Source organism: Periophthalmus magnuspinnatus, chromosome 1 (genome assembly GCF_009829125.3).
Source record: "Periophthalmus magnuspinnatus isolate fPerMag1 chromosome 1, fPerMag1.2.pri, whole genome shotgun sequence".
In the NCBI taxonomy this organism is placed as follows: domain Eukaryota; kingdom Metazoa; phylum Chordata; class Actinopteri; order Gobiiformes; family Gobiidae; genus Periophthalmus; species Periophthalmus magnuspinnatus.
The window spans coordinates 4,099,428-4,111,832 of record NC_047126.1 but is presented as its reverse complement, the minus strand read 5'-3'; the positions used below and the strand labels follow the sequence as shown (position 1 = coordinate 4,111,832).

At 42.6% G+C, this 12,405-nt stretch overlaps 2 protein-coding genes across 6 annotated transcripts in view; both read left to right on the top strand.

Moving 5' to 3' along the window:
• ptprdb (protein tyrosine phosphatase receptor type Db) overlaps nucleotides 1-12,405 on the top strand; it is a 131,458-nt gene that overhangs the window by 36,316 nt on the left and 82,737 nt on the right. The window lies entirely within an intron of this gene.
• Nucleotides 6,954-8,282, top strand: allc (allantoicase). The gene has a single exon (XM_033971449.2). The coding sequence runs from the start codon at nucleotides 7,037-7,039 to the stop codon at nucleotides 8,243-8,245; it is 1,209 nt and encodes a 402-aa protein (XP_033827340.1). The 5' UTR covers nucleotides 6,954-7,036; the 3' UTR covers nucleotides 8,246-8,282.

Genomic DNA, 12,405 nt, shown 5'->3' with positions numbered 1-12,405 from the left:
CTTTACATTCTTGCCAATGCCATAACAATTAGTTTGAAATAAATTGCGCGGCTGTTTGCGTCTACATCCCGTGTTCGTCTTCGTCGTATTTTCACTCTCCGGGAAAGAAAACAAAGCAAAAGTTACCGTTGGAAGTATAAATAATGCAAAGACTCAGATTGGGGTCAAATGCTTTGGATTCCACAACCGCGCCCGACATAAACACGCACATAAATACGCACAAACGTACACGTGCGTTGTGATCTTTACCCATCAGCCGTATCAATTCCCATACGAGTCGTCGCTAAGTATAAAAACGCGCTCATTATTCGCTGCCACCGCCTTGTGTAAAGCTCTACTGTACGCACTGGGGCTTTCGCAGTGTGTCCCGCCGTGACAAAACATGACAAATGAGCGTATTGGGCGCACATTTAGGTGCCGGTTGTAGTTCCCCCCTTCTTTTCCCCACCCTTCTACCTCCCCTCGCCACCCACCCTCCCCACCACCGCCGCCACCGCTGTTCGCTTCTCCCTTTCACAACTACGACAAGGGCAACTCGGCCATCCCCGGCACCCACAGCCCCTATCCATCAGCCCGCTGCCATAACCTGCCCGGGCGCGGTGATCGATGACCTTTCACACCCAGATGTAGCGGCCTATCGCGGTTTGGGGAGGTGACAAATAGCGTCATTATGTGTCTTTATGATTATTACTAGTCTTGTTTTAACGTATCGGTGTTTGCGCCATTCAAATTTGTTGGTTTTTTGAAGATAGAATGGGTAAAAGCACTTGAATTATAGTTTTTTTTTTTTTTTTTAAGACATTCCAGGTTACGTTTGGTAAATTATTAACCTGGTCGTTTTCAGAAAAAGCACATGTTTTGACCTCCTCCTCAGATTCGCTTAAGTCCGCCTCACTGCGCACCCGGCGGCTCACTGTCAATATCAGAATGACACGTGAGCAAAAGGTGAAGTAAACAGGTGGAACTTGCCAACCGATTGGCCGTAAAAAATCCCCGAATTAAGTAGAATTACATAATGAGAATAAAAATGTTTGTCGAGCAAGAAGTATGTTAATCATTTGATCCAATCGCCTCAGTTTTTACAAATACTTTCCTTTGCTTTTAGCTGACAGTTCTCTTCTTTTTGTCCAAATCTAACTGATAGTTTCAAAGTTAGATCATTAATTAGCGCAGTAGCTGTTCACTGATGCAAAGGTTGGCGGTTCGAATCCTGCTCTCGACATATTCAAGCTCCCACAAGACACCATTCTGCATCCTGATTGGTTAAGAGACTAAAGACCATTGTCCATCAGTCTCCTCCGTGCCGTGTCTCCTGTCCAGTACAGAATGTGTTCAGACAAATTTACATAAACGTTGGATCGCAGTGTGACTCTGAAGTGCTGTACGTTTGCAATTTGTTTTCTCCCCGACAAAACCCACAATGTCGATGAAACGTTCTGCACCGACAAAGACGCCTGCGAAGATTTGAACTTTGTGTTTAAACGAGAGAGAAATGTGAGAAAATGTTAACGCCTGTGTGAGAAAAGTGTATAAAGTGTGTGGCGAGGGGTTTTACAGACAAAAAACATGTATAATAACTGTAAAAAACACTGTCAATACTTGTCAAAATCCAACCACTCGTTTCAAAGCTAAATCACTAACTGCTGCTACTACTAACCAACGAAATTATACCCGCCAAACTTCCATTGAAACACTAGAACACGTAATATAAATTGAATTGTACTTCACTATATGACGTGATATGGCCTTGACGCCGAGGCTTGGACAGACCGTTTGATAAACCCCTAAAGTGATAATGCACACGTTAATCCGAACAGAAACAGTTGTAATGGATGCGATTGGCCTGCACTGCAAACAATAAATCATCCCACTATGGTTTACAGTGCCTCAGACTGAGAAATACTAATCTAATGCTTGGAATAGATTATAATGTGTATGACTTGTATGACGCTAATGCATTTGAGGCTTTGACGTGCACCAGTTATTATCGATCTATGGATTTTCGTGGTGTATTGTTGCACGCCACACTTGATGAGGCAGGATTAAAAGAAAATTCCAGTGGAGTTAGAGGTGGATGATATGCTAAAAAAACCCTCACAATTTTCACAATATTTGATCAATATTTATGCAAACTTTACTTTTATCGCCTTGACGAGATCACTATAGACGTCGCTTCTTCCATCGTTCTTCAGTTATTCTTATTTCTTTTTTTTGTGTGAAAGAACAAATACAGACAAATTTCTTCCAGTTCAAATATAATATCTTTCCCTTTTACTTAAATGGACCTTTTCTTTTCCTGCGCATGCATGAAACAAGCATTATTACCCCATCAAAGTGCTTTAAAAAGTGATTTCCACCATCCAGTCCCATTTTGGTACATAAAAAAATGAAAAAGTAAGAATTAAAGACTGCTTTTTCCCCCCTGTAAGCTCCAATGTTCTTGTAAATACTTCAGGAACAGGAAGTATATATGCAGTGTATAATAAAAGAAAATAATACTTCACAAAAATGGTGTCATAAAAAAATCTGTTGTAATTTTGGCGGCGTTTTCTGAAAATTCACTCTTGTTATTGGTCAAATCCACCTGTCACTCACACGTGATCGACCAATAGGAAGTTTAATTGGTCAGAAGTGTTTGTTTGAGAACAGAGCTGCATTTAAGGGAAAAAAAAAAAGTGGATTGTGATATGTTTATCTTAACAAAATCAACGTATCTGTACCTGAAGTAACAGTTACGCTCAGTGTGCTTTGAAAAACACATTTAAATTTGCAGTTTTATTCAGAGTTTTTGATTCTGATACGTTTGCTATTGAGATCTACATATTTATCAGATTCATTTTGAGCCATCGTATGTTCATTTAGTCCTTTATTCCTTCTTGCCTTGGACAGTTTGCTCTTTGGAAATTCATTTTTAAAAATTTTATCTACTGCTATGATTCAATAATAGAGCACAAATCTGATGGTGTTTCATCCACTCAATCATTCAGTATTCAAGGCTTTATTTGAAAGGCTTTTGCATTAAAAATGGAAAAAGTGAAAAAAAAAAATTGTTTTAACTGCAGTTTTTTACCTTATCGATGCTGAAAAACAAGCGTTGACGGCAAAAGTGCATCCATTTTCGCGGTATCATGTTATATCCATAGATTCTGCACCTCATCGTTATTGGAAGCTGCTTCAGTACATAAGCTATTTTTCTTAACCCAATCCTCAAATCAATTTCCTAAGTAACGCAGACCGTAGCCACGTTATTCCCCATCCTCCTGTATTTTTAGTGTGTAGAGCTGTACTTACCGCCCTCATTTTCTGCCTTTTGTTGCTCTTCCCCTGCCGACCCCTGACCCACAAACCTTGCTCGATGTTGCCGTACACCGTGATCGATGTCATCACAAACGCCATTATCGACACACGGAGATGAGAACACGGTTTTGATTGACAGCTGTAGTGCTACATCCATTAACTTCCATCAATATTTAACAAAATGAGTGCGTTTTCTGTACATCTCTCAATCATCATTGTGGCGTTGTGGAGAGCGCAGAGTCTATACGGTGGTTTTCCGAGCGAACGGGAGCGGTCTGTTGTTCAGTATTCTTACCGTGGCCTCTTGATGCTAGTTCGCTGTAGCACAAGCCCCGCGATGCCTGTCACTAGCCATAATGTATACAGCAGCGTACAGGGCTGCTGTCTTCTGAGGCCTGCACATCAAATACACCACAGGAGACGAGGAGGTCCCATATGGTCCATGCACCAGTTGACACGTATGGATTTGAACCAAGAACTTTTCACCGTGTAAAGTTTTGCGCTTTGAATAGTTAAAGATCAGTTATTTCTATTGTAATTTCGCATGGCTAGAGTTGTTTCTCACCACTGAGTGCAAAATAACCTGGTTTAACCTCATAAGGAAGCGGTTTTGTGGTTCTTCATTTGTTACTTTCTCTCAAAAAAAAAACAAAAAAAGTACGTGTTCTTATGGGTGAATTTGGATAAATCGACCTCACACAACGAACCCGCTCTCATTCCGACATGTAGCTGCGGTTCAGACTCTTTCCTACGTCCTCGCGATTGGTCAAATGTTTTAAAATTAGACGCTTTTACAACGTACTCTGCGTTGACCGTCCACTAATGACAGCTTTTTCTGCTCTGTCAAGAAACAGTCATGTCAATTAAGAAGGAATTTAGCGGAAAAAATATATTCGTTTTGAGGAAAATTGGCAGCGATGTTTTTATAGTTGTAGGTTTCATTCGCGTTCTTTGCTTTGGGACGTGTTTTACAAAGCCAAACGTTGATAAAGTTAAAGTATATAAATCATTGTGCCGAGCGGGATACTTTTTCAAGCTGGAGGATCCCTTTTATGCCTCTGTCCCGTCTCTTGTCTTAAAATATATTTGATCATCCCACGCACTTTCTCTTTATGTCCTAACCTCCTTCCTCTGTGACATCATTAAGCGGTGGTGCCTCCGGTGGCAGGGCTCTGCAAGTGGAGGCGCTGGACCCGGCGTTTCTGATTTGATTCGTCCTGACAACTAAGGACCATTTGGGAACATTGTAACCACGGTAACTCCCATCACAACATTCCGGGTGGTTTGTCGACGGGGCTAGACCGGGCCAGTGTTCCTTTGCATTCATTTTTAATGTGCAGAGTACTTAGTGGCTCTTCCTGGGCCTGTCTCCCCACGGCCCCATCTTCTGAGAGGAGAGGCAGCCGCACTCGGTAGAAAAAGCCCCATTACATATTTATTGTCCCAAGTCTTAATTATTGAGCCTGAAGGGAATGTGGGTTTTACTTTTCTACTTGCTCCGGCCTTGTTTTACCTCAGACTGGATGAGAACTTCTGCGGCCCATGAAAGATGATAGAGTAAAAGTAAATCTTAACATGTACAAAAAGCAAAATGTGGAAAATAAAAACTAAACATTCGTAGACATAGCATTTCCCTGCATGTTATTTTGAGGTGGACTCGTGTGCGCTATTCCCATGCCGGTCAAAATCAATCTGCCTTTTGTAACCCCATCCTTCTCTCTCAGGCGTTGTAATGTGACATAGGAGAGGATTGATCAAGAAATGTATTTTTGGACACAGTTGTCGATGGGTTCCCCTTTGACCTTCACCCCAGCGTAATTTTCTACTGGGATGGGAACATTTGTAAAACACCAAACATTCCACGAGAGATCCATCTTTGTCTTGATTGGTAAAAGTGGAAAAACACACTTAAAGCTGCTTGGTTATTAAGCTATTTCGTCTGTCTCATCTTTTGCATGTTTGTGAAGTTGTTTGTATCCAGCGTGGTTGTTCTGGCTGATATTTGCATATGAAAAGCTCATTCACCAATAATAACGTTGGGACGATACACAATTCCCTCGAGATTAGACATGAGATTGGGTCCACGAGAACGAGACAAGATGAGTTTTGAAACATTTGTGATGAATAAATTGTCCAATCCAGGTCACAGTTTTGGCGTGACATTAGTTTTTATTTACTCTACTTAATCCTTTTGTCATTTTACCGCTGTGTTTTGGAACTACAGCTCTCAAGGAGGTGTAACTCTCTTTTTTTTTTTGTCCAATTCAAATCTGAACACATGGAAAGAAAATCTCACGAGATCATTTTCCACATGTGTGCACCCTCTTGTTGCGATTTTGTCTCGCGAGATCTTGTACCGCGAGATTTTGTCCCCTCCTTAGCCAATAAAGAAGCATTTTGACAGTATAGAGGAGGGCTGTGGTATGCAAGCAAGAGGAAATCCATATTTTATTTGGTGTGAGAGCCGCTCAAGGCCTGTAAATTATTACCGCTGTATTCCACCTGCCAGTAGAGGTCATCCAGCCAGGAAGATGGGTGGACCCCAGAGGATTGGTGTGTCTTTGTCTGCACACATGTTCCTGGTGTGTGCTTCTCTTAGCCTGGGAAACTGTATGGAGCATGTCACAGAGGCCTCTACAGTACTCAGCATGGTCATACAGCAGACTCATCCATCCATAGATCTAGCGTCCCCTCCAACCATCCGTGGACTAAAACACATTACAGAGATGACTGGCTCCAATGTGCTGCGTCCTCCCGGCTCTGCAGCTCGGTGCCGTTAGCCGCTGGAGGCAGGATGTATCATGGCCACAATGGGAAACACATACAACACTCACATATGCATTTACTCATCAGGGAGCGATTTCACCAGGCCCATAGTTGAGTGATTGGTCAGTCTCTTTATTACATCGTGTAGCAATCAGTCACACGGACACACAAAACACGCTGTTATAAGTGAAATAATCTGTTGCTATGGAAGCATTGAAAATCGATCCAGAAGGCTGAGGGTTGGTGTCGCCACATTACTCTTACTTTTTTCCTTTGTTTTGTTTTTATTGCAGTTCTTGGTATTTTTTTTTAGCTTTATTTTTTAAAGGGCACATGTTACCCTGTTTTCTGATCTATGTTATAACGCAGTTTCCTCGTCACAAACACACCTGGAGTTGTGTTTTGTTTCATTTGCACATGTTTAACACACAAATCCTGCATATTTAGGAGTTTTTCTCTCAAACAGGAAACACTCTGTTCCACTTTGTGATATCATGCGGCAATACAGGAAGTGCTCCATTGTGTTTTTAAACTCCACACACGTTTACTAGAATCACATGGATGATTTCAGCCTTGGAATTGCCAATTTCTACTGAACTAAAGGTAAAAAGCAGCTGTTAACTTGAAAACTACTGCTTCATGACATCACAAGCTGGACCAGAGCATATTGAGCTTTGGAGGATTACGCAAACATGTGTGAATTAAACTAAATATAACTCCAAGTATGTTTTTAAAGAGGTAACATTATAACGTGGCTTAAACCTCACAAGAGCCCTTTAATGTAATATTAAGTCACTGATTTGTTTTATCGTTTATCTCTGGTCTTGGCTGTAAACATTGCCTGTGTGTCATTCCCCTTGGCACTGTTCAAAGGTCCTTTTTATCACACTGTTAGTTCTAGTCCTGTCTAGTCTTGCTTCATTCCTGATATTCTACCGCAGCAGCAAGCGCGTAGCCTCTTCCCGTCCTCAAAATGGCAGAAAGAAGAACCATTGAAAAAATATCCGAGCCAGACTTCGTGCAGTTTAATGATCTCGCTTCGGATGCCGTTGGAGGAAAGATCATTTTCGCAACTGATGAGTGGTTTGCTCCAGCAGCCAATCTCCTCAAGAGAGACCCTCCTCAGTTCATTGCCTCAGCCTTTACCGAATTTGGGAAATGGATGGATGGTTGGGAGACGAGACGCAAGAGAATTCCTGGTCATGATTGGTGCATTGTTCAGCTAGGAGTCCCCGGTATAATTTTTGGATTTGATGTCGATACCTCATTCTTCACAGGCAACTACGCTCCTCGTGTTTCAATCCAGGCTGCATGTTTAGACACGCCACTGGATTTCTCTCTAGTGGGTGATCGAACCGGAATGGAGGCTTCTGAGAGCGAACGGGCCGCTGTGGCAAAACTAAATTCCGAGGCTTGGCAAGAACTTGTGCCAATTTCATCACTACAACCTGGATATTCCGACTCCTGCCATAACTACTTCAAAGTCCATACTTCTAGAGTCACTCATCTCCGCATCAATATGTTCCCAGATGGAGGAATTGCACGGTTAAGGGTCTATGGAGTTGGAGAAAGAGAATGGTCAAGCGAATCTGCCCAACAAGAAGTGGACTTGGTGGCACTGACCAACGGCGGGGTCTGCCTTGGTTTCAGCGACGCCCACTTTGGACATCCGCGCAACATGATTGGACTGGGCGTAGCGTCCAGCATGGCAGATGGTTGGGAAACTGCCCGGAGACTGGACCGACCACAAAAACTCCAGCTTGACCAGAAGGGGGTGTTGCAGGTCTCCGGGAGCGAGTGGGCGGTGTTTCGACTCGGACACAAAGGAGTGGTCAGCCATATCGAAATAGACACACGTCACTTTAAAGGCAACGCCCCGGATTCGTGCACCGTGGAGGCGTGCGTGTTGACCCCCGAAGAAGAGGCCCAATGCGTCGCCAGCAAATGGACTTCCGCTAAATGGAGCGTACTCCTCCCGACAAGAAGGCTCCGCCCTCACTACAGTCACATGTTCTCGGAGGCGGAGCTACGGCCTCACGACGCTGTGAGCCACATCCGCTTTGTGATCGCCCCTGACGGAGGAGTGAGTCGACTGAGGGTCTGGGGTCGCGCTGTCCTGGACATTAACAGTGAAGGAGAAGCCAAATCTGCCAATCAAATGACAGGACAGTCTAAACTCTGACGACGTTAGATTAAAAAATATATAAGGGTATGTTTTATATGTTACAGCGGTCAGATACTTGTTACAGTTACAGCTGTTTAGAAGCGACATTTTGAGTATTTTTAACGATTGAAAACAAGATTAAATATTTAGTTTTTAATTGTTAGTTGGAATAGCAATCACTTTGAAACCTACAAAAATAAATAAATGCTTTATAGTACAATAAATGACATTTAAAGGCATCTTCTCTGGCTGTTTCTATTTGTACTAAAATCACAAAACATTTTTATACACTACCAGTCAAAAGTTTGAACACACCCTCTCATTCAGTGTTTATTTTTTCTGTGTATATTATATTTTATTATATTATATGTACATTTCATTCCCATCTCTCCCTATCCCGGTCAGTCCCTGTCCTGTGACCGCCTCTCATACTCCTCCTCCTCCTCCTCCTCCTTCCGCACTGACGCTGCTATCTTTATGACCATCTCACTAATGCACCGCTCAATTAGACCTGAACGAGGTTTCCACTAAAGGCTGGGTAAATAGGTAATTACATGTTGTCATCCTCCACCTTCTGCTAATGCACTCCAACTGCAGTGCGCTGTCTACCTCTCCTTCCTCCTGTTCTCCATCATGTTCTTTCAATATCATGGATGAGTGCCAGAGATGCTCCAATCGGGACGCAGCGTGGGTCTGTTAGTCACAGCTGGCTTAACTCTTCCAGCAACCAGCCGACTGTGCACATATTCCACCTTTTATAACCAAAGCTGTAATGTTTGTAAGGCCGTGCGTATCATAGCAACCAAAGAGCCAATCCGAAGAGAGGCTGTTGACGGTAACGCCCCTTCCCGCCCGCACCAGTTAGCAACGCTGTCAATTAAACCTGTTGCTAACGCTAGCGGGAGCCACGTTTGAGAAAGAACATACTTGATTTGTCTATTATTAATGTTCATATTTTGACACAATAGCGAAATAAAAACAGTAGGATCACGTAGAGCGGGTTAATACGAACATTTTAGGACCAAAATAAAGCGCGAGGGGTGATAGTTTTTCAATACAAAGTGAATTGGAGCCGATAGCGTGCCCATGCTCACTTCCTGTCTTTTAATGAAACAGTAAACAGTATTTAAAAATCCTTTGCAGGGATTATCGTGCATTATTTAAAGCTTAATTAGCGGCATAAAGTCGTTTAAATATTATCGTTTAGCGTAATATTTCTCCGTAGCGATATATCATGCTTCAAAACGTGTTATTGTGACGGGTCTAGCTGTCTCCCATCCAAGTACTAACCAGGCCCAACCCCGCTTAGCTTCCAAGATGAGACGGGCTCCAGCGTTGTCAAGGTGGTCTGATCACAGTTTTTTGTCAGACGCTGTCAGATTGAGAGAAAGGTGAAATGAATAGTGACAGGTGGAGAAAAGTGGAGGGAGCTATTTGTGCATTTGGTGTTGCTGACAGCGTGAGAGAGCGAGCGCAAGACTCAGCGCACCAGCGGCTATTGATGTGATCAAATTGTCTGCCTGGAGCTAAGTGTCTGCAGGCACAAGTCTGGAAAAGTCTGGCATTATTCATTGTGCTTGTGTCTGTCGAGGCCAGGCAAGGAAAACACAAGATCTATCAAGTTTTCAAATGACGCCAACACATTCTCTTCATCTGTTACAATACAATACCAATGTTTACAGCCATGCATAAATGTCTATTCAGCTGTCTGGAAACAATGGCACGCGTCTCATCATTCAAACGCTGTTCTAACAATGCACGTTTCCATCGGTCATGTGAGAGTGCAGGCCACTTTGTGCAAGTACGAGAAAGGAGATGTTTGATTTTAAAGGTCCTGTATTACACAAAATGGCTTCTTGTGACATTTAAAACATGTTACCTCCTCTAAATAGAGAATCTGGAGTTGCGTTTTGTTTCATTCACACGAGTTTGTCTGCATCTCTAAAGCTCCAAATGCTCCACCTTGTGATGTCACGCAGTGGTAGTTGTCAAGTTAACATCCGCCTTTTACCTTTTGTTCAGTAAATATTGACAATTCCAAGGCTAAAAAGTGGAGCACTTCCTGTATTACCTCATAATTTTCCACATAATTGACTCTTATCAGCTTTACGCCATGTTCTAATGCTGTTACCTCCTCAAAAACAGACCTGGAGTTGTGTTTTGTTTCATTCACACATGTTTAAGTAACTCTGGTTTATCAGCGTGTGCATCTCCAAAGTTCAAAATGCTCCGTTCCACCTTGTGATGTCATGTAGTGGTAGTTGTCAAGTTAACAGCTCCCTTTTACGTTTTGTTGGGTAGATATTGTCTGAAAGAAGTGCTGAAATCATCCAAAACTGTATAGTGAAGGTGTGTGGAGTTTAAAAACACAGTGGAGCACTTCCTGTATCACCACATGATGACATCACAAGGTGGAACAGAGCGTTTTCTGTTCAAGAGGAGAACCCAGCAATGAAATATGGAGGATTTAAACATGTACGAATGAAACCAGGTATGTTTTTGAAGAGGAAACAACATTATAAAACAGAAGAGGCGTTTAAATATGAATAAAAACTGTAAAATACCGAAACCTTGGCCTACGCTGCAGCTCACAGTATATCTGAATGGATGTGATATTATATTAGGACTTTTCTTTGACATTTTTGTAGCCTTTAATTTGAAGAAGAAAAAAAATCTACTTGAAAAGGTTTGAGCGGAGGAAGGACGAAAATTAAATCGCTCGTGTGGGCCTTTGGAGATAGAAGAAGCTGGCGAAACACTGCAGACAAACACAAAAGCCGTTCATAAAGCGGGACTCTGTAATATGGTCTTGTTGTTTCTGAGTGAACGCGTTATTTCTTCTCATCCACATGTGGTTTATGAGCCCAATATGTCAATCTCCGGGGATGTTCTGCATGCTGAAAGTTTAATTAAAACTAAATAAGATGTGGGTTTTGGCGACACAAGACAAGCGGAGGGAAAAGAGTGCTGTAAATAATGACACAGGCAGGATGTGGTGGTGGTGGTGGGTGTGGGATGGAGGGATGGAGGGTTGGAGGGTTGGAGAGAGAAAGGGAGGGGTGGGCTGTTTAGTGAACAAGAGAAAGTGATAAGTCGACTTGGACCAGACAGCCCAGATCCTCGTCTCAATCAATCACATTTCCTCTCCTCTCAGTTTGTCTCATTGATTTCTTGTTTCTTACAGCGTCCTAAAAGCCGCCTGAATGAATCCAATAGTGCTCAATGGACTTTGCTCGGGATGACTGATCACCATATGTAGTCACTCATTTACCGCCACTTAAAGAAGACCAATCGTGCTTGTGCCTGCTATAAAGTTATAATCTACGACACCCATGGATCATTACGTTATAATTTCAAATCACAATATTCATCTAGAACGGCTTAATGATGGAAAAAAATGCGCTGAATTCCGACGTTAGCTTCCATTGGGTGCGCCGGAAACGTCACAACATCACCGATTAACTCTATAGCGTCCTAAGCTGTCGCCGCCGATAGACTCGCGGTTGCCGACTTTCCGTTACCGTAACTCCGCAACCAATTGTGCGATCGTGTAAATTCAAACGGCGTCTCAAAGCAGAGGCACGAGGCTCTTTAAATATGTCGCTGTCGTTACGGTAATGCGCTCACGTCGTCCCTCGAAGACGACCAATCAGAGCGCGACAAAGGAAAAATAAGGATGGATATGTAAAATAGAGGTAGTTGTGTGGGAAAAGGCGAAAGTACACGCTGATACTTCCTTTAACATGATTTTTATGGCGAAAAAAAAAAGTCAAGGCGAGCGATAATGGTCTATAATGTGCTCAGTCCTTAAAGAGCCCCGTGGTTCTGCTTTGAGATGCCGTTACATGAGAGCACAATCGGTTGAAGAATTACGGTAATGGCGAGTCTATCTGCGGCGAGAGTTAAGAAAAAAGAACAAAGTTAGCACGTCGCAGTGGGGGTGTGCCGGTGGTGAAAACGAGGATTGATCGGCAATATGGCGTCTTGAAAATAAGAGAATAAAGATAACTCAAATGTGCACGAATCACTCCAGAAACATCTTCAAGAAGGTGAATGAGAAGGAAACAAGTATAATATGGTTAAAAGCTCTGAAAAGTCTAATTTGCAGGATAGATCTGCTTTAATGTGTGTTGTAAAGTCCATATGTTCCACTATCTGTGTTATGGTGATCGTTTCGG